The sequence below is a fragment of the Anomalospiza imberbis genome, chromosome 12 (genome assembly GCF_031753505.1).
Source record: "Anomalospiza imberbis isolate Cuckoo-Finch-1a 21T00152 chromosome 12, ASM3175350v1, whole genome shotgun sequence".
Classification (NCBI taxonomy): domain Eukaryota; kingdom Metazoa; phylum Chordata; class Aves; order Passeriformes; family Viduidae; genus Anomalospiza; species Anomalospiza imberbis.
In genome coordinates, this window is record NC_089692.1 from 12004422 (window position 1) to 12026046 (window position 21625).

The window sequence follows — 21625 nt, forward strand, 5'->3', positions numbered from 1 at the left end:
ACTGCTTTCAAAACAGAAATGTAACATTCAAAGAGAAGACACAACAGGTAGAGCACTGCATCTTCCAAATACTCAGAACTTGGAACATACACATTTAAGCATCTCTTCTCAGTCTACATTCATTTGCACACCAGATATCTGGCTCAACAAATTAAAGTTCATTGTCCTCTAAGAACCTAAAGGTTAAAAAAAAAAAAAAAAAAAAAAGAAAGAAAGGAAGAAAACATACCATGCCTGAATGTTTCCCATTACCTCTTGCAATATCATTGTTATCCCAGAATGTTGAGGGACAAACATGCAAAGATTATTGCCTTTTGACACAAATCCCTTGTTCACTTGCAGTAGTTTGAGAGCCACAGAGAGGATTTTAGGTCAGGGCTTCCAAGTAGTACCCAAAAGGGCAGAGTTGGTAGCTGTGTAGGTGCTGTTACCTACAGGGGTTAAATACTCACCAGAACATACCCCATTCAATTACTTTTCCTTTTCGCTAATAGGTCATTAGACAAGTCATGGATATAGACACAGTATCCTCTGAGACCAAAGGCAGAAGACATCGAATAAGGGCTGCTGGAAAACTGTTTGTAGCTGGTGCCTTTTTTTTTTAACTTATCAAGAAGATAAGTTTCAGTTTGCTCACCTGAGAGCACTCCATCAGTCCATACAGACTGACACTACCTATAGTACATTTGCTGTCAATATGGATAGCATGAATAATAAAGATTTCCTTTAGTTTGCAATGTAATACGGCTTTAATGAAAGCTGTTCCTGCCTGTAACCAAAATAATTAGCAATTGAAACAGTGTTTGACCAAGACAGCTGTGTCTCTCCCTTTGCAAGTCACCACACCCAGCTCACAGCCTCTCTATTAGAAATCTGCAAACTTTCAGCGTTGAAGGTCAAACATTGACCCTACCAAAAGGCTCCCACCACCAAGTGGCCAGGACTGAAAACTTTTGGCAGCCCACACTTTCCTGTGGCAGCCCCTTTGCAGCCCCACTCACACTGGGGCTCTGAGGTCTTCAAACTCAAACCCCAAACCCAGACACCAAATCACTGCTTCCAGATCAGGATTTGTTTATTTAATAAGAAGTAAGGCAAACCGTGTGTCACTCTTCAGTCTGTCAATTAAATATACAACATGCAACTTGCACACTTGCTTGGCAGTTTCCAAAAGCACTTGCTTGCTCAGTTTGGCCTCCACTGATCAATGCTCAGAGGTCCAAATACGATCTCAAGGAGAGGGCTGCATACTAACCTGGTACCCCTGGAAGAAACTGAGTATCTCCTTCATTCCTGTGTTATATGGCAAGCCCTGCATCCGGACTAACGCTCCAGGCTGGGGCAGGATTGGAGTGTGGGTGGCAGTGGCAGCAGCTGCCACAGCTCCTGGAGGAGCTGCAATGTACCCCACCGTGGTAGGAGATACTGGAGGACTGAAAGAGAGAGAGGGAGCAAAATTGTTACCAAAACCAATAACTGGTTCTACTACTCAGGATAGGCAAAGATGAAACTGAAAATTCAGATTTGAAAAATGATCCAAATACCACAGAAAAATAAAGAGTCCTGATGTGGGATTGTTTTGTGAACTTTATTAATTTCTCTTCAGCATCTCATGTTCTATTTATAGAGAAGGGAGGGAAGGGAAAATGGCGAACATTTGTAGTTAAAGACATAAGGAGTGGCATTTGTTATTTCACAGGGGAGTAGAAAAAGTAGCTGCAGTTAATAAAAACACAAAGAAATAAAGGAGAGGGGTGTGCCATAGTATGAAAAGGAGGAAAACACCCAAATCTGGCATTTCTGAGACACAAAATAGTGAGTAATTAGCATCCCCTTCTCTGGTCAGGGCTCATTTAGCAAATTACCAGATACTCAAGCTAGCAAGTGTCACACAAGCCTAGGAGCTCTCAGTGAACAAGCTATTTCCCCACAGCTCCCATACCAGACTTCAGTGACTCATGCTGATACTATCTATGGGAAGGGAAAAGGTGGAGATTTGCTGTGCTTTCACATGTAAAAATGTTCTTTGGTCTCACTGATGTACAAAATCAAACCTAGTTCACACCTATGATGAGTCTTTTAGCATGAAAACAGTATTGTAAGTAAAAGAGCAAACTAAGAGGTGAGGGTAGAGGTGTGGATTGACACAGCTTTCTCTTCTGGACAAGAAATAGAACTGCCTTGACATTGCCTCAGTGCCAAAAAAAACCCCTTTTGGCCAACATTATCACAAGATTCAAGCAGAACCCACAGAGGAGATGAACCCCTGTACAAAGTCACAGAGAAAGAGTTAAAATGGTTTCTGCCTCTGTTGCTGACCATTAAGTTCCCAGGACTACCTACACTAGAAGTACAAATTTAAGAGCTGTTCACAGGTGACCACACAGTCACCCACTGCACTGGGATGAAAGATCAAGAGGAGCAGTGAAATCTCGGGGTTACCTGGGATAGTAAGCTGTGTAGTTCATGTAAAGCTGAGCAGCCTGGGCTGGGTAGTAGGTAACAGTTGGAGGAGCAGTTGCAGAGGCCTGAGGCGTCCTGGTGGATGGCAAGAGGGCTTGTGGCTGGTAAAGGGCTGCAGCCTCTGCTGGGATCACAGCTGCTGTTTGGAAAGCAGCATAAGCTGGTGGAGAAAGACCTAAAACCAAACCAGGACACAGCAACAAAAAGCAGTCAGAATGGAGAAGTCTCAGGTGAGTAACTCCTCTCCTACAGCAATGTGATTAAAACCATCTGGGCATGATTGATGAACACTTGAGCAAAGACTGCTCTCTAGCCTCTCCCCTGGAGACCTTTGCAACATTGCCACGAATAACAACCAGGGCATTTGGAATGAGTAATTCCTAAAAGTTCACAGCTCCTAGATCTGAGCAGCCTTGTCTATATGTAAATGGAAAGTAGGGAACTTCAGAGTTAATAAAAGAAAGCATAAAGCCATGTGCATAGAGAAAGCAGGCGTGCACACCAACACACCCTGGTGTTTTCCAACAGAAGTCGTACTCTGTGGGACAAAAGCACCATAATAGTGCTTGGGCATCCATAACTACTGACCATGAGGCTTCATGTATAAGCTTCCTGTGACTTCAAAGAGTATTTTTAGGATATAGCAACTAGAAGGGAGAATACCCCACTAGATCACTAGTCTGATGCATTTTGATGAACAAATACCTGATTTGTACAAGAATAATAAACTTGCTTGGTGTGCAGTCAAATTGGTTTTATATACTATATTTGGCAGCTTTTTACTATTTTGCAAATACACATCAGTATCTGCTTTGTGATTTGGTAGTGAGATTAATTAGAACAGTACAGTAAAATTCCATTATAGCTCCTCAGTAAGGTTCACTGTAATCTTAAAATAAAAAAATTAAAATCCATCCAACTTCACCACTCTATGGTTGGTTAGTTTATCATCCCAGTGGGTGTTTTCCTTCAAAAATAAGCCCAAAGAGTACCTTCTCAATGCTCTGAGGCAAGATAGCAAGAGCACTCATCGGCAGCTGGAATATAGAACTTCTCCCCATTTTAAAAATCCCTCTCATTCCAAGTAGGTTTCACTACAGGCAAGTCTACTGCAGAGCTCAGAAGAACAGTACACCCGTAAAAAGCAAAGTATGCAACAATTTCACTGGCAAGGCCTTGCTGCCCTCTACTCACCACCGAAAATACAATAAAAATGCCTCTGATCAGTCCCATTATTGCCCAAAGGGAACAATTCCAATCTTAGCATGTACACAGATGGATGATTATTGATCATGGCAAAACCCGAGTCAAAAGGTGAAAGGCCACAAAGCTTCAGCACCTACCACATATCAGCCTTTAGCAGCAGAGAGCAGAAGAATTGGAGACTTACATGGTAACTTACATGGCGGTGGGGATAAGCCACTACGATTTAAAGTGCCACCCATTAAAACAAAGTTCATCTCCTCTCCAGAACACTGGAATACTTCCACATAACGGTCCTTCATCATTTTTTTGTGACATTTTTGAGCCACCATAAAGGCTTTGTCAGCAGATTTCATTTGGATAAAAGCATCACCTGATGGTCGTCCCTAGGGAAGGTGGGTAAGTAATTGTAGGTCAGTCTGTAATGAAATCACCCAGATCACAAGAAATGCAGAAAGGATTAAGATCAAACATCTACTGAAAGCCTCTACCGTTATTCCTTTTCTGGCATGAGTGACTCACAACTCAACAAGTCTATTTAGGAGCAGAAAAATCAAGACTCATGCAACAAGTGCCCAGTTAACACAATGCTACTTCAGTCCTCTGCAGAAAGAAACAGAATCATGTAGCATGGAAAAAAAATGGAGGCCTCTCATCCAAAAGCTGTTCAAAGCAGGACTAACTTTCAATTTACGTCAGGCCACTCATGGCCTTCTCCACTTGAAATCTGATCATCTCCAGGGGTGAAGGCTCCATATCACCTCTGGGAACCTGTTCAGGTGCTTAGCTAATTTCTCATTGTGATTTTATTTTTTCCCTTTTCCATCAACTGGAATGGGGTTTTTTTGGATGTAGTTTATTCATATTATCTCTTATTCTTTTGCTGTGAAGCTCTAGGAAGAGCCTGGCTTTGCCTTCCCTACAACTATTTTCAAGGTAGTAGTAAAAGAGCATAAAGTTTCAGATTCTTTAGTAAAGTCCATAGCTACATTGGAAGTTGATTTCCAGGTCTGATTTTTCTACAATATGACAGGTATACCTGGCTGTATAAAATACAAACCCTTCCTTAATCAAAAAAATACACACACAAAAAAAATAAACCTAAACAAATATAGTAGATCTCTCATTTGTTTTCTTTAATACCTAAGTATTGTCATTAAGAACTTACTTTTAACACAAGACAAGAAGGAAAATTTATCTCTATGATCACATCATTAAAACATACCCAAACCACAATTTTTAATTATCAACTCTCTTTAAAGCATGAGCAACTGCTCAGTTAGAAAAACTTCATTTTGACACAAAAACCACTCAAACAACACAGCAGGAGCCCTGAAGCTGACAGAGCAGCTATGCCATCTAAAAGAGACATTTCTGTTGTATATCTCCAGCCTCTGGCTGAAAACAGCCTCCAGGATAACGTTATCATTCAAAGAACAAGCTTCACCTTCCCCAGGCTGATGCATATATACATACAGAGAGAGAAAAGCAAGGGTGTATGTAAAAGAGAAAGAGAACTGAGGCAAAGACAGACAAAGAGAACATTGTATTTTCCCAAGGCTGGAGAAGACTAAAGCCAAGATCAGGTAAGCTGCCCTGACTTCTAACCTGTTAAATCACTGCAAAGTTATTCCTCCCATGCAAAAATGGTGTTACCTGCTGATTAAGGACCATGTGAACTCCATGGGGCTTGATATCCCCTGTGGCATCTCCCATAAATTCCAAGATGTCATCAATGCCAGCAGTGTAAGGAAGACCTCTGAGCCGGACACAGTCGCGGATACTGCCCGTGGCAATGGTGTATGGTGGGGGTATGACGGGAATGATGGGAGTTGGAAGAGTTGGAATAAGTGGTGTTGACATGTATCGATTAAGTACCTGTTGGCAAAAAACCCACAGCAATGCAGATTTACAATCATCTGTCTGAGCACAGAGCAGTTCTCACAATACTATTTCCAACAAACCCTTCTTATGCCAAATTGTTGCAGCTAGTTTCCTGTTGGCCATTTGAAAGTTTTAAACTCAGAAAAGTAGAGGGGAAGGCTAAAAAATTCAATTTGCCAGACCCCAACAACAGACTTTTCTCCTGTCAACATAAAAAAAGTTGAGTCAATTATTGTTCATAGTATCTCAAAAAGGAACATCTGAAATCACATGTGTGCTAATAAACCAGTATTGCCACGCACAGTTCTTAGTTAAATCAGGGTAAATTAAAAACAGTCATTTTAAAAGAACTGGGACCTGAAAGCTAGTAAGTAAAAGCACTAATTCTAATTATTCTAAAACCTGATCTGTTAAGTGAGGGTGCTTATTTGTTTAACCCCAGTGCTCATCTCCAAGTACAGAGGTTCTGAGGAAAAAATAAAAATTAAAGATAAGAATATAGGAGACTTTGATCTCAACATTTTCTCTTGATTCATTTCCAAATGATAAAAGGAACATATGACACATATTGGGGCTTACGGCTGAAAACCATTTTTAGTGATGATTATCACAAATAAACACATTCTACTGAAAGAGGTACTAAAAACAGGTTACAAAGCTTTAGTTTTGTTAAAAGTGATTTGGCTTAGGGCGTTTGCTTCTAAAATCTCCTTGTTATGCATTTCAGGACAGAAATCTCTCTCAGCTGTGTGGAGAATATTGCAATTACTTTGTACTAATACTAAATAGATGAGACCTGGCTTTACTTCTTGTAATTATTCAAACAAGCAGCCTGTAATTTCCTAAGAAATAATCTCTTGACCAAGCAGCAAAAAAGTTCAGGTGTTACCCTAGACAGCTGTCATAAAGGAAGAAGTAATGACATATTGGTAGAATATAAGTTATATCCAGGTCTCCCCTAAAAAAGTGGAAGCACAAAAGTTGGTTGCTGTTACAGAGTGATTTTGTTTCTTAGGGGATTTTGCTTCCTTCTCTCTCAGGAGGGGAGTTGTGGAGGAGGGGGAAATGCCACTTCCCAATCTTCACAGCACACAGATTCTTGGCTGTTGTAATATCTATATCACAGTAGTGGCAATGATCTACAAGTGTGGATAATCTTTCCCTTGCCCCATCCCTTCTACAGAAAGACTTCACCTGCCACACAGGTCACACAGTAACTGTAACGCGCTTCTATAGCCAGTGGTTATGCAAAGACCAGACCAAATCTAACAGTGGTTCCCTCTGGAGCCACCAGTCTAGAAATATTCTGGGTCAGGAAGAAAAATACAGTATGTGATGTTTTTCACAGGGACAAGCTGCTGGTGACAAAATAAAATGGTTTTACCAGTTTAAGAAGGTAATGATAGGAATTAATGAAAGATAGGGGAAAAAAGGAAATATATTACCTCAGGAAAAAAAAATAATACTTCCTTTCACCAAAAAATCAGATATATCCTCTTAATTCTTGGCTTCCAAGAAAGCAGTTGCTCATTTCATGCATCCAGATTTGGATTTAATATTAGAAATTCTGTACATGGAGATTAGCATTTAAAGACAATACTTCAGATTTTCAAGAAACATTACTACAATACTATCAATCTACTATATTTTTAGAATTATTTTTGTGATTTCAGTCAGCCTTTAAGGAGAAGAAAATTATGCAATGATTTTTACTTTATAGTCAGAAGGATGATAAAAAAAAAAAACCACCCAAGCAGTGGCAGCTTAAAAAAAAAACCAAAACAAACACCCCCTCCCCAAACAAAGCAAAAACAGTGCTGCATAATTTTCCATGCCCATTAGGAAACATGTATTGGCCATTCTTGACATTTTTCATATAATAAATGTTAATGGTGGTCTACAACATATTTGTGTGCAAGTGTTAGAAGAAATGTTTCAACTGTTCAGTTTTGAGTCTCACAACCAATAGCTACAACCTGTTGGACCTCTGCTGCTGTGCTCCTGAAGAGTTCAATGTAACGTTTTCCAAGTATTTCTTTGTGCTTTTTAAGTGCATTCTGTGCATATTCTTCACAGGAAAATAACACAAATGCATCTCCTGTGGGCCTGCCATCTGGGTACTTGACAAAGAGAAGTCCCTCTTTCCCTCCTGTGACTGGGCACTCTGGCCCCAGGAACCCCAAGACATCTTCCTGAGTAGCAGTGAATGGAAGGCCTCTCATCCTGATGATAACTTGATTCTCCTTGGATAAGAACTGGGCCACTTCATTGGAGGTGCCTGGTAGAGAGATAACAGCACGTGGTCAGCCAAGATGGTCAATGGTCAGTGCTGGGCACCCACTTCCAGGGGATGCAGCTGCAGCAGCAAAGCATTAAGGAAGAATGCAGTAGGTAAACAGCCAGCAACAAACCCAGACAAGACCCAAACACTACTAACTCTCAGTCATCTATTTTGAGGGAAAAACCTCTTAATCTGCAAGTGCTTCATATTTGAATGAAATTGGAGCAAAGATGAGATTAGTGTGAATTGATTCAAGACACAAGGATGCTTCCACTGCAAAGGCTGGTCTTCCTCCCAAGGAGGAGGGAAATTTGTGAGCATCACAGCTCAAATGCTCACAGCTCAGTTTCAACCACATAAAAACAGAAATTGACAGGGTCAAACGTTCTAGGAAGGCAAAACAGGAAAAGCTACTTCATTATCCATTTGCATCCTCAGTCAAGGAAAAAAAAGAACTAGAAGAACATTCCTATGAACTTAAGTAATCACATTGAACTCCAGTACCACTTACCTCCTGCAATTTTTAAGAATTCTTCCCCGGTTGCTTTGTAAACCTTGAAAGAAAGAACAAAAAAATCTACATGAAAATCACAATGTTCATCTTTAAACCACACACACTTTCACAAGCAAGAGAATTTTGTTTTGGTACTTTGAGCAAAACAGAAGTGCAGTTTGATTATACATGAGAACATGCCTAAAATATTCAGGTTTTCCTCCAAAGATTTGTTTCAAGTCACAACTTTTTACCTCAATGTATCTGCTACCCATGTGATGCTTGTGCCTTTCCAAGGCAAGGTCTCTCTGTTCAGAATTGACAAACCGAACCAAAGCCTCCCCATTTCTTCTTCCTTGAGAATTCAGACAAAGAGCCACACCACCTCTGGAAGGTAAAGCCAATAAATATAAGCTTAGTCTGAATCTTTAATACATTTAATAAATAATTGTGTAAGAGTAGTTAAGGAATCAGACTTTAACATGAAGATTACAGATTGAAAAAGAAATTGCTACTATCCACAATTTAATTTTTGTTGTAACACAATTATACTTTAAAATCTGCTTCATTGAGATCATGCATCTCACGTTGTTCACCACTTTCTCAACTCCCATAAAGATACAAGTTTGTCCTTCCTGTTATCTCAGAGATGCACATTTGAACTTCCTCATCACTCTAAATAAAAAAAATATATTTTCTCAGTGTTGGAGATCTGGAATATATATTAAGTGAGATCTGGAATATATATTAAGTGACAGGTATTCTAAATAAACTTACTCTCTTCATATATATGTATACACATAAATCTATACATAGGTATACACATGAGTCATATGAAAATTTATTCCAAACAGTACTTAGGAGTTTCTGAATGTGGCCTCTTTAGGAGGTATAGAAGAATAATAAATTGGCACAAAATTAAAGCTTTTTTCATGCCTTGGCCACTGCTTTGATTAATGCAATAGGAATTGCTCCCTTTTGATACTAGCAATGAATGAATGTATATTGGTTTTCAATTGGTAAGTTTCTTTTCTTCTTCACATATTTCAAAACTTTTTCTTGCCCCCCCTAAGGCTGGTAAACCTGTTCAGCTGTCATGGCCACAGTGTGGGAAGGGGTCAAGTGGGGAAAGACTGAAGGACTCCAGTGGGGAGAGTGGGGGATGTGTGTAAAACAAATATTAAAGGAACTTGCTATTAAAGGAAAATGATAAAGCAAGGCAAATTATCTTACTTGGCAATGTTGAGTCCTTTGAAAAATCGAGCGATATCCTGGTCTGAAGACTGCCATGGCAAACCTCTGGCACGTATTACTGTCTCACTGTCCACAGTTTCAGATTTACTACTGCACAGAAAGAAAAAAGACGACAAAATAAGCTTTAATCCAGGTTTTCCAATATTTTATCAAACTTCAGATTGCAACTAATTGAATTGTAAATTGGGAGCATATTTTCTGTTGAGACTCTCCTGTCCCCATTATTCCTTTCAATAAAGAAGGGGAAGATAACTTGGATAATTCCTTTATATCCACAACTGTAGATGCACAATGTTGTCACCACATTGCAATTCCTTAAATAAAAAAATAGGACAACTGCCTCAATGTAAAGTAATGAGGAACTGAATTAATTTTTTTGAAAGATCTAGCAATCCAAGCAACACAAATGACTTGTGCCTAAGATATTTCAGTCTGGTCACTGAAGCACATTTGTAAAGAATGAGCCATCCTATCCTGTTCCTTCATCCCTAAAGCCAACACCCAAGTTAGCATGTAAAACCACTTTGGGAAGCACCACACAGCTCAGCTCATGTAGGGTGCACTGGCCATCAGTCCTGTTGACTTAGGGAAAGTTCACAAATATTTCTTCACCCTGGGTAAGATAAACCAGCCTTGCTGCCATGCAAAGCAGAAGCAAGAGAACAAAGAGCATTTGACTTGCAGTGACTTGAAAGAGATGGACTAAAGTACAGCATTCAGCATGCCAGCCACAGTCTGGCTGCACTGGAGTGACTGCTGAGTACACTGGGCTGTTCTCAGGAGCCAGCCTGCTCTCACATGACCATGGGGAAATATCCACAAGCTTTCCTTGCTGTACGCAAGGCTCATCTTTGTTTGTAAACAACTGTGACAAAGGCACTTACCAAGGACCCGTTTCATACTTGTGTTTCACAGTTTCAGGCTCAGTAAATATGTGATCTGTGACAAAACAGGAAGTTTAAATATAACCAGAGTCAGAGATTAGTTAAGAATGACAGCACCACTGCCAATTCTTTCAGAAAAGAAGGATTTCAGCATTCATAAATAGTTAACTTACTACAACCTTCTGAAAGCATGCTGAAAATGACAGCCACCATGGTCTTCACTTGCCACACGCCAAAGTCCTCCTCTGCTTCATCTGTCCCTAAGCCTAGATCTAAACAGGCGGTTATAGAAAATAACAGACTTGCACAATCCTTTGTAAACAAGTCATAAGGCTTTCCTGATATTAGCACAGAACTAATAATCAAATGTACTGGTCTTAGCAGGGACATGTGGCTATTAGACCTGTTACTCTGCTCATAAACTGGTTTATATTCACTTCAACAGACAACAGTTTGAAAACTATTGAGGGCTTACATAATTTTAGAGTTAACAGTCCAAAAAAGGAAAAGCTGAGTAAGTTCCTATCACTTTAAACATAACTGAACTTTAATCTCATTCAGGTGGGCCCCAACAATCCTTCTAATTTGAACTGAGATGTAGAGTATTGTGTGGGTTTTATTTTTGCTTTATTTTAAACTCGGTGTAGTCAGGATCATGCAAGATAACTATTATCTGCAAACAGTGGAAACCTGCAGGCCAGCTAGTGCTGAAAAAGCCCACTGCCAGCTCAGCTTTTCCTTTAAGATCAAGTACCCATGCAAGTGATGCTTTTCTTTGGCAGATTTACTAAATATGGTTTAGAAATCAATTAGATTCAATTTGGGGGAAAAAAATTACAAGCAGAGCCTCTCCCCTGACACACACTTAAGTAGACACTCCTTTCACTTTACCTGTGAGTTTATAAAACCCACATCTAGTTTTATTTTTCTAAACTCTGTTACAATCAGAGATGAAACTCAAGGAAGCTTAACTGATTGTGGTATATAAGCTGCAGCAAAAGGATACATTCTGCCATGGTCTTGATAGTCTGATCTTTCACGGCGGCTGAACTAGGGTAGCAAGTGTGGAATTCTTTGCGCAGATCATAAAAGGAATAGAAGCAGTCTGACAACAAGAAGTTCTACAAGGAAGGCAAAAATGTTTGTTTTGTACATGCTATCCCTTTAAATTTCAATTAATACTTTTGAACTGAATGAGACACGCTCAGAAATCACATAGTTCCACGTCACCAGCTTGTTGGTGCTGGAGCAGTTTGGTTCCTTTGCTACACAGCTCAAATTCCATAACTCTGTAGAAATGGATCTCTACATGAACAAAGTCAAATAGCCTCTGGGAGTCAGACCTATGCAAAACAGCTGGAGAGGATGGCTGGGAAAAAATATTTTAAAATATCTATGTTTTGCTGTATAACTTCCATTTTCGACACTATTTTATCTTTTGTGGCTACACTGAAAAGCAGATTTGTACCAAACCGTGATGACAAATGTTCAATAAATATTGCCACAGATTACAAAATCTCTATCAGCAACTTTCAGAAGTAAACCCTACAACTGGCCAGCTCCTTTCATGTCAGCAGCTCTCATTCTTGTGGGGCTCCTACAGACCCTGCTAAGCCAGCAAACTCAAGAGCCACCACCTTGCACAAAGGCAAGGTTCTCCTCCCCGTGCATGACAGGGTGCTCTAAACCCTCCAGGAGCTTGGAGCAGAAACTGCTGCTTCATGTGGGAGTAGCAAACAAGATGCAGCTCTGCTTCCCACTGAATAAATGCAGATGGGGAACCACTGCCAGGCCACATCACCACCTGTGTGCTTAACCTCCACAGGACACTGGTTTAACACAAGCCTAAGCAAAGCAATAGCTCTCCATCACTTCTGCTGAGGTTTGGTCTGTACCTCTGCTTCCACTCCACACACAGAATTCAAAGTACTTGTACTGCTTCTGTCTCTATCCTGTTTTTCCTAATTTTCCTCTTCCTTAAGCTCATCTGGGAGTCCAAGTAGTGCGGCTGACTTTCAAGAGCAAGTGCCCAAAATAACTACTCAGGGCTCAGGCAGGGAAGGGATCATCTTCAATATTCTTGGGACACTAGTTCCCAGGTGGAATTGTATCACTCCCCTCCCAGCGCTGCCTCTCTGCACCAGTTCTGATCTTGTACCTTCTTGGATGTTTCCGGGTGGAGAACTTGTCGGATGAGTAACTGGCCATCACTGCAGAGTGTGTAAGAGCTCCTTCCAAGTACTTTCAGATCACTGGATACCAGCTGACTGAACTGGAAAAAGAAGAAAAAAATTTCATTTTACTGACTGGTAATTTCATACACTTGCCATTACTTCAGCACTTTTTTTTTTTTAGGGAGATAAAGTAATTCAATATTTTTATAATTTTTTGAAAAACATGATGGAGATCAGACATGGGCTCCTGATTAGAGTAAGCAAATAAACTGTATGCATTTGTGGAATTGAACAAGAACACCCAAAATATAGTAAAAAGACTAATTAGGAAGATATGGCAGAACTATGAGTTCATATGAAAAGTGATCATATAATATTGGTAATGTAAAAAATCTGGACTAACTATAATTTAAGTTATTAAATATTTGAAAGAACTTTGAAGATAAATCACAATATTGATTTTGCAATACCCTTTCTTCACCTATAGCACCTTTGACTTTGATTATGTCCTTAATAATTTTTTTTAACTTCAAAAACAAAAAACCCTACCCATCAGGATTTAATAATGTTTCAACAGTAATATATTAAGAAAAGCCAAACAAATAGTGATCTAATACCTTGAAAAGTAAAATTATAATCAAGTCATAATAAAGTTCTTGGTAGAGATGAAGTGTTATGAATACTAGATTAAAAAACATTATTCCCAGCTCTAGGATGGCTAACCCCCAGCAGATTAATTCTCAAGAGGAAAGGGCTCCAGCTGTCTTGTTCAACATTATTTTCCAACCTTAGATAACACTTTCCAGCCTTTTATTACTCTATACCAGTGTTAAATTCCTAGCTCCTAATAAGTCAGATAGCATATTATAGTACCTACCTGTATCGTATCAGTAAGCAGTAGCTTGTTAACTAATTTTCAAGGGGACAAATGTAATTATTCTAAGCTTCCCTCTTGATGCTATTCCCTCCCAGGAAAGCATCACCTCACAAACAAAGCAATAATTACAATCATGATGCAGTAGCCACCCACTGCTCTCAGCAAAAGCTTATAACTCCAAAACAACCACCCCCAAAAGCAAATTACAAGTTGACCTGAGACTCAGACAATATCTTTGTGCTGTCTTTTAACCTATGTATGGGGAGAAAAGAGAGTTGGTTTGTTTTATCATAACACATGTGACACTACATCATTACAGGCTCTGCTCAGGAAAGATGATGTCCTAATGAGCTGATCCCACAGCTACACAGAACTCACAGTGTGAACAAGTGTTGCAGCACCTGCAGCCCAAAGGTAAGGCTCCACAAGGGGAAAAACATGTATTGAACATGATTTAGAAGGAGCAGAGACATGATTACCCAGGCTTTATTTCAAAATAACTGCTCAAACCAATCCAGGCCCTTTTCTAGGCTTGGGCAGCTGACCAGAGTTCCACTACCATTTTGAGTTCAGAATCCTGTAGTAGTGGGTCCTACGCATCAAAACAGGGAACGGAGGGGCAGAGCTGGGGAAGGAGGGGCACTCAGCTCAGCACCTTGTGTTAAGTTGCTTCATTTGCAGATAGTTTTACAGATACAGATATGAACATATCTATAAAGTGAAGTTATTTAATAGCAGAGAACATATTTGAAACTTTAAGAAGGGTGAATATCCCCCCAAAACAAAAACCTTTATAATGCAATTCTCTGCACACTACCAAAACACACAGAAAGAACAACATATCACACACAGACAAAATAACTAACTAAAAATCAACCAACTTGCAGATTCACAAAGCCTGTTTCCTCCCAATTGTTCGTACAGGTTGTGGTCCTACCACAAGCTGAAGTCTTGAAGAACCTAAGGCTTTAAAGCCAGTTATTGTTCAAAGATGATTTAAAGTCAGAAAATTGAGATCTGAGAGTGCTCAAAATACCTCAGTTGACGTGTAAACATCAGAAAAAGAAGAAAATTCCAGTGGACTCCAGAGAAACCACTTCAGAAAAGTAGTTCTGTGGACAGCCACAGTCACAGACCAACAACAAATATTCTCACCACAATAACACACATGAGGAGAATTGCCGCCTTACTAAATGCAGCAACTTATTAGTTGTTTTTTTCTAACTAATGGGCACAGTAAAGATCTAATATTTGTAAAAAGGGGTTGGAAATGGTGATAGGAATCAGCCTCCAGAGGAGGTGCACAGGGATTCTTGCCAAAAGGAAGCAGAGTCTTACTGATGAACAGCAATAAAACACTCCTCAAACCTTCAACTTTGTACCCTGTGCTACTGAAGATGCTCAAGAGCCAATACAGAGTGTGCAGTTGGGGAGCTATTTTGATCAGATACAACAAGAAATCTAACCCACACAATTTGAAGAAAGCAGCAAATGTAAGCAGCCTCCTGCTGTACACATAAAACATAAGAACTGGAGATCAAAAAGACTTCACCAAGTTAGAAAACAAAAGGAGAAAAATGTTTGCACAAGGGAGGAAATGCTCAGGTCAAATGGTGTAAGTCAAGTTAGTAAAAATCAAGACTGTTGCACTGAAATATTCACATTTTTTTCCAGGTGGTGTTTCCCACACAACCTACAGCTGAAAAGACAACATAGATATTTTCAGAAGCCGGTACTGAGTAGTAAAATATTGCATAAGGACACTGATAAGCCCAGAATTCCAACTGTACTAAGGTTTAAAGAACTCCCAAGGATCAGCATTTGTTTTTATTTTTACCAAGCGTAAGTATTTGCACTGCATATTTATTAAATGTCAGTGATAACATTCAACACTGCAAACTCCTTTTCCAGTGGAACAATCAACATGTCAAAACAATACTCTACTTTTGTTACCAAATGCCAGCAGCTTAAAGTGCCTTAGATAAACTGCCACAAGGCTGGCAGGCCTTGCTGGGAGCTTATTTAGAAACTTCTATTTAAAAAACAGCCTGTTTAAAACCTTGGGGTGTACTGCTCTGGAAGAGGGCAAGAAGACTGTGGGAAGAATAGTCAGGAGACAAAAGCAATGTTCATTATCCAAACCAGCTGAACTATGGCATGGGTTAACTGAGGAGAGGAGGGGGTAGCAGAGTGAATGGGAAGATTCACCCAGGATCAGAGCACAGGGCAAAATAGCCCCAGAGGAACGACAGACATTTGAGATCAGCCTGAAGTAGCTTCTTTCATCCACAGGAGATGTCTCCTAACTCTGCAGAGGTTGAGTATGAAAGGCATAGCTGTGGACTAGCTCTTGCTGCTATAGATTACACTGGACCCTCAAGTCTTGCAGGCAATAGGTACACCTAACACATGTCAAACGTGTTAAAGCAGCTAGGGCAGATGTGTTTGTAAAGCCACATTGTTCAGCCCAACAAGCCCCACCACTTAAGCAATTCAGATTGCCCAGGAAAAGCCAGCTTCAGCCTCCTTTCTTGCGCCACAGATTTCAGGCAGCATTTCAAAGACAGCCTTGAACCAGCATCCACCCAAATGGAGCAAGCCAAGGACAAGTTAAGACTAGCACCAGATTTACATTACATTTTTCTGTCTCACATGTTGAACAACCTGTCCACAACTCTGTCATTTCATAAATTCCATTCCCATCTCCTTCACTCCACTAATAAAATCCATCTCAGCTATTTGCCTGCTGTCATTCACCTTCATGCTGCCGTCCAAGCACGCCCCCACTTCAGCAGGCAAAGCTGCCCCACCTTAACGTGAGCTGCCCCCACCGAGCTCACACACCCTGTCTACTCCTTTCACAGCAGTCACACACTGTTAATTACCTGTTTGCGTCTTGCAACCAGCCCTCATTTTCACTGCAAGAACCAGTCTATTAGCATCATCCTCCACCTTTCTTGCTTATTCCACCAGATCAGTCTCCCCAGCAGAGCTCTGATGAGTCATTCCATATTTAAAGGAATATGTTCATTAATTGCACACCAAGATTAAAAACTGAACAGAGAGAAGAGGAAGAATCAAACAAGCTACTCTGTATACTTGCCTCCACGAAACCTAAAACAGTTCTTAGAGGAAAGGTGGTGAGAGGGAAGGACAGACTTTGAACACCAGTTTGAAAAACTGGCTAAACAGGATTTTGGTCATGTAGCTGAGAGTACAAAGAGATTGAAGAGACGTGTTTTGCCAGCAGCAAAGCTGGATGAAAGCCAGCACAAGCTGCTGTGTTTTTTACAGATGAATCCCAAGGGACTAAAATAACAGCCCCCTTCGTGTTGCCTTAAATATAGCCAAGCTAAGATGTAGATCTTGGAGAAACAAGAAGATTCTTCATTAAGCTTTTTCTACAGTTATGATGCACAAAAAAACTAAAATAAACATCTGTCTATTTGGATAGTCTCATTTCCCTTACTAAAAATAGCTGTCATCCTTGAGAAAGGCCACTCCATCTGTGCTACGTCTGTGCCTGGCATGGTAATTAAATACTGAAATAAGTCAGTCACAGAATCCACCCATGCTGTCAAATGGAACCATGTCTAAAACACCATGGCACTCTGGGAGATTCTTTCTTTCTTTAAATCACCTCAAATCACTTCAAAGTAACAGAAAATTCAGCTGCCTCTTATGCATCAGATTTCCAGCAGCTCCTAGGGAGTCTTTAGAACAGGATCCTTTCCTTTAGTCATGTCTGTTTTGCTTCTTTTGGCCCTAATGACCCATCACAGCTAAGACAAGATTAAATCATTCACAGCCTTCAGAATTAAAGGCATCCTTGCAGTTTAAGCAGGTCTGGAATGCCATGCTAAAGTATAAAATAAAAATCCAGAAAACAGCTTAGCTTGTAGTCCACACAAGCTAGAATTGAATCCATTTTCAAGTAGAAAGATGAGTTATATTTATCAATATTCTTTGTACAAAGAATGGTCCTCACAGTGTAGGGATCTGGTTTCAAATCAGTAGTTATCAACAGGATGTTACTCAATTGCCCAGAGTTTACAATTTGGTGATTGCAGATGAATACATGGTTTACTTTCTGCCAGATCAGCATATCAAAAAGTGCTCATTTTTTCATCCATGCCATCTTTAGACTTTGGAGGGTGAACAGATCATATCTGGTCCAGTCAGAATTGGAGACATGAGACAGAAAGATGATAATTGATTTGGCTTAATGCCTGTAGAAAGGCTTTGGAAAGGTTTAGCATTCTAGATTAGTGTTTTGAAAAAAAAACCCAAGCAAACAAAACAAAACAAAACCCACCAAAACAAACAAAAACCCTGACAATAAAACTTTTTCAGGAATTATAGATTTTTGTCATTATTAAGAAGAAAACTTTCAGGAATAACTTAGAAGAAAAGTTATTTTGGCTCACTTAGGACGTACATTCTGATATATTCCCTTGAACTTAAAAACCCCTCATATTACTAAAATGAAACTGTTCTAGAGAAAGTGAAAATAAGACTCCACTGTAAAGTACCCTGAGAAGAAAAAAGTTTTGTCTGAGGCACATAAAAGTGCACTGCTTACATCTCCTTTGTGCAAACCTATGACTAAAGCCCTACTGTTTATAACCATGGATGTTTTCCAGTCTAACTTGTATTTTAAAAAAATAACCATCACTTATTAGACATTACTGCAATTCACAACATTAGAGCTCTAGACTCTCTTTCAGGCTTTAGGTGTGAGTCATTCTTTGCTTGTAACATTGAGCATATAACAATGATCAGTCTTCTTTCAGCTAACAGCAGCATGGAAAACAAAGGATAATCTTCAAAAAGGTTTCACTGAATATTTCCTATTCCCAGTTCTGTTTCAACAGGCAAAAGGTACTGCAGTTGTTGCCTCAAAGTCTGATTTTATGCTAAGTCCTCTACAATTTATTCCAGAGAACACCCAAACCCAATTATACAGTTGCAGGTGTGGTTCCTGAAAGATCTCCAGTAGCTGAACAATGAAACAGGCTACTGAGAGAAGCTGCAGATTCTTCACCACTGAAGATACTAAAGATCCAAGTGGCCATGGTCTTTGGCAGCCTGCTCAAGTGTCCCTGTTTTCAGGGCTTGGGCTGGACAACATTTACAGGTGCCTTCCAGCCTCAGCTGTTGTGTGACTCCCATCACTTTGGACTCTTTTGCCCACTCTGCAGCTCCACCAAAGATCAGGACACCAATAGCACCACAGTGTGTACCTGAGAGGCTGGGGGTGTTTGGGAAAGGACATGTTTTCCAGGATGAGGGGAAGTGAAGGAGATCAAGAATTGAGATGCAGCCAAATCTCATTAACAGAACATATCTGCCACCAAAACATAAGCAAGATTGAAGCACCACTGAAAAACAACACCCAACAATCCTGAAATTTGTCCGAAGACTGAAAGGGTCCAATACAGCATAAGAAAAGTCAGGAGTAACAAGCCATGGCTTTGGTATACAAAGCTTGCACACACACAACATACAATGACATGCCAGCCTAGGGAAATATTTTCACTTGGACTTTGTGCCTCAGTTCCTACACCCATGACGGTTTCACATTTATTTGCAATACTCTCCATGGGCAGTCTTCTGCTCCTTCACTCTTCCAACCCTGGTGATAATGTCAGCCTTATCCATGCAATGGAGGAATTTAAAGCATGTCAATACTACTGGGAGGTGCACAGACTGCATTTCAGCACTATTTACAAGTATGATAACCCTTTATTGTGCTGGGTAACTTTTTAAACAGAGAATCCTATAGTAAGCCCTTGCCTTTGTTCATCTGTTAACTGATATTCCACATGGCTGATAATGGATACGTGGTGACCTTGTACTGAAATTGCTCTATGGAAAAAAATAAAAAAGTGTAAGCCCCAGTGTAGCCACGAGCTACAAATGATTTCTTTTCCCCTTCTAGCTAAACAGAGGGAAAACACAGTATTTAGATACCATTCAGACATAAATGTGAAGAAGAAATTGCCCCTTGGTTTTATTTCATTGCAGGGCAAATATGAAGGAGATGACAGAGGCAGCCCATGTCCATTCACTAGAAATGTTCAAAAATAATATTGCCAGTTGATTTCTCCTATTAGGAGGAAGGCAATTATTTGCTTTACTGAACACTAATGCATGAGATTATTTAGTGACTGCAGACTAGCTTGGACAAAAGCATGGGGTTAGTTTCCAGTTTGCCAGAGAGTCTAATTTTGCTCAGTATGACCAGTCAAGTTATGTATCACCTTATGCCTCTTGATGGCCTAGAAACTGCATTAAAAAACAGAAGGACTAATCAGTCACAAAGGCCACCATAAATGTACTCAAGAGAGACATTACATAGTAGCCAAAACCAGTTAGAGTCCAGATCCATCTTTGGATTTTGCAAGTGTAAGAGCAAGTTTGCCCTACTAAGTCTCAAGGAGAGGCAGAATGTGGCACTGAGCTTCAAGCACTGGAGACTGCCTTCTCCTCAAGTACATTATGCTGCTTCTAACTACCTGGTAATCTGCTGTCACTTTGTCTTCTTTCCTGAACAGAGGTCCAGACCAGGTGCTGCACATCCTGCTGCTTCTCTAGCTTCCAAAGCAGTCTCCTCCACACCAGCTGTTTATCTAGCAAACTCCTGTTGTTGCCTCTCTCACAGAAAGAAACCGATTATTTTCCACTCGGAAAAGGTGACAACAGGGTCTCAGCTATCCTAGGCTTGGAGTTCTGCCATGAAATTACAATCACAAATCTTCAAAAGAAGTAGTAGCTGAAAAACACAGAATTATGTTTTTAAGTGTATTTATGATATTCAGTTTTATTTTTTACTTTGTTGGGAAGCTGAAGTTACAGGAAATAATACCACCTTGTCCTCCTCCTTGTTGTCACCTCGCAGGTCACCACAAGTCTCTCAAGAGAGAAAGGCCTACAGACACTTATAATTACTGCAAGACTTCAAGGAAAATTGAAAGTATTCTTCAAGTTTATTGCATCCTTTCACTCAATAAAACAGAGAAAATTCCTTTAAAATTCATTATACTCCTTCAGAATTAATAGAGGGACTGGCAAATTTAAACTTAACTGGTGAGAGTTGCCTACAGCTAATTTCCTGCATAAAAATAAGTTTGTTTAGCGTTGTTCAGCAACAGGTGGAACATGAAATCCAGAAACAAAGCAACAATTGTCATGGTTTGTCTGTCCAGTGATACTCTGTGAAGCATAGAAAACAGACCATCGTTACTCAGGGCTGTGGTAAGCTGTTTTAAAGATGAAACTTCCACATTATTTCTTTCTGTGGTTCATTTTAATTGGACCTGGGTCCTTGGGCAGCAAAGTAAACAATAGCTAACTAAATGCTTTCATTCTTCCTAGGAAAGAATGCAAACATCTAACCTTCTGCCATGACAAAGATCTGTCCAAGCCATGCCACTTGAGCATTTTATGACCATTTTTGATTAATTATTTCTTAAATGAAAGTTTGAAACACCAGATTATTTGCATGCTTTCCAGCTATGGTATCTACAGCATCTAATTCAGGTAATGCATTAAGCATAAAAGGCAAGACCGTAGCTCAGGCCATCTAAATGTCACAGCAATCAGGTCACAGACTTTTATCTTCAAAAGCACAACCTGTTTTAATAAGAGAGTGTTGAAATATGCAGAGTACTCCACAAATAAGCTACTTGAAGTTAGCCTTGTGTAAGATAAAGCACCCCAGTCCAGCAACATAAGAATTTTAGAGTTTGTGGACTTACTTTACTACTACATTATGTGTCAGGAAACTGCTAAAGAAAGAAACACTTACTGAGATAAACAACTTTAAATTTAAATTTTTCACTTTATATTTATCTGTGTGAAAGACACCATAGCTATCAAAACCAACAAAATCACACAAAAATATGCATATCTTACACAATACTTTATAATTTGTTAGCAAAGATTATTCATCAGTCTGATTTTAAGCAAAAAGGAAATTCTGAATACTACTAATACAAAAAATCCCTACTCTGTCAACCTTTTACCTACATTTCAAGTAGGTTTTCAATGGTGCCTCACAATCCTCACAGGCTGCTTGCTATCAGCTCAGCTCACAGAGCAAGTCATTAT

The 21625-nt window shown here is 39.7% G+C and overlaps 1 protein-coding gene across 6 annotated transcripts in view; it reads right to left on the reverse strand.

Moving 5' to 3' along the window:
• Positions 1–21625, reverse strand: part of ESRP2 (epithelial splicing regulatory protein 2) — a 42923-nt gene that overhangs the window by 10351 nt on the left and 10947 nt on the right. For 3 of the 6 annotated variants that reach the window (XM_068202764.1, XM_068202769.1, XM_068202765.1), the window contains exons 4-15: positions 12621–12734; positions 11469–11583; positions 10636–10734; positions 10463–10517; positions 9558–9668; positions 8579–8711; positions 8343–8385; positions 7527–7828; positions 5323–5544; positions 3854–4052; positions 2443–2638; positions 1256–1433 (exon numbers count right to left, since the gene is read on the reverse strand). In XM_068202764.1, the coding sequence (XP_068058865.1) occupies positions 1256–1433; positions 2443–2638; positions 3854–4052; positions 5323–5544; positions 7527–7828; positions 8343–8385; positions 8579–8711; positions 9558–9668; positions 10463–10517; positions 10636–10734; positions 11469–11583; positions 12621–12734 (1767 nt within the window). The remainder of the gene's footprint in view (positions 1–1255; positions 1434–2442; positions 2639–3853; positions 4053–5322; positions 5545–7526; positions 7829–8342; positions 8386–8578; positions 8712–9557; positions 9669–10462; positions 10518–10635; positions 10735–11468; positions 11584–12620; positions 12735–21625) is intronic. The other 3 variants (XM_068202767.1, XM_068202770.1, XM_068202766.1) reach the window with 2 other exon arrangements.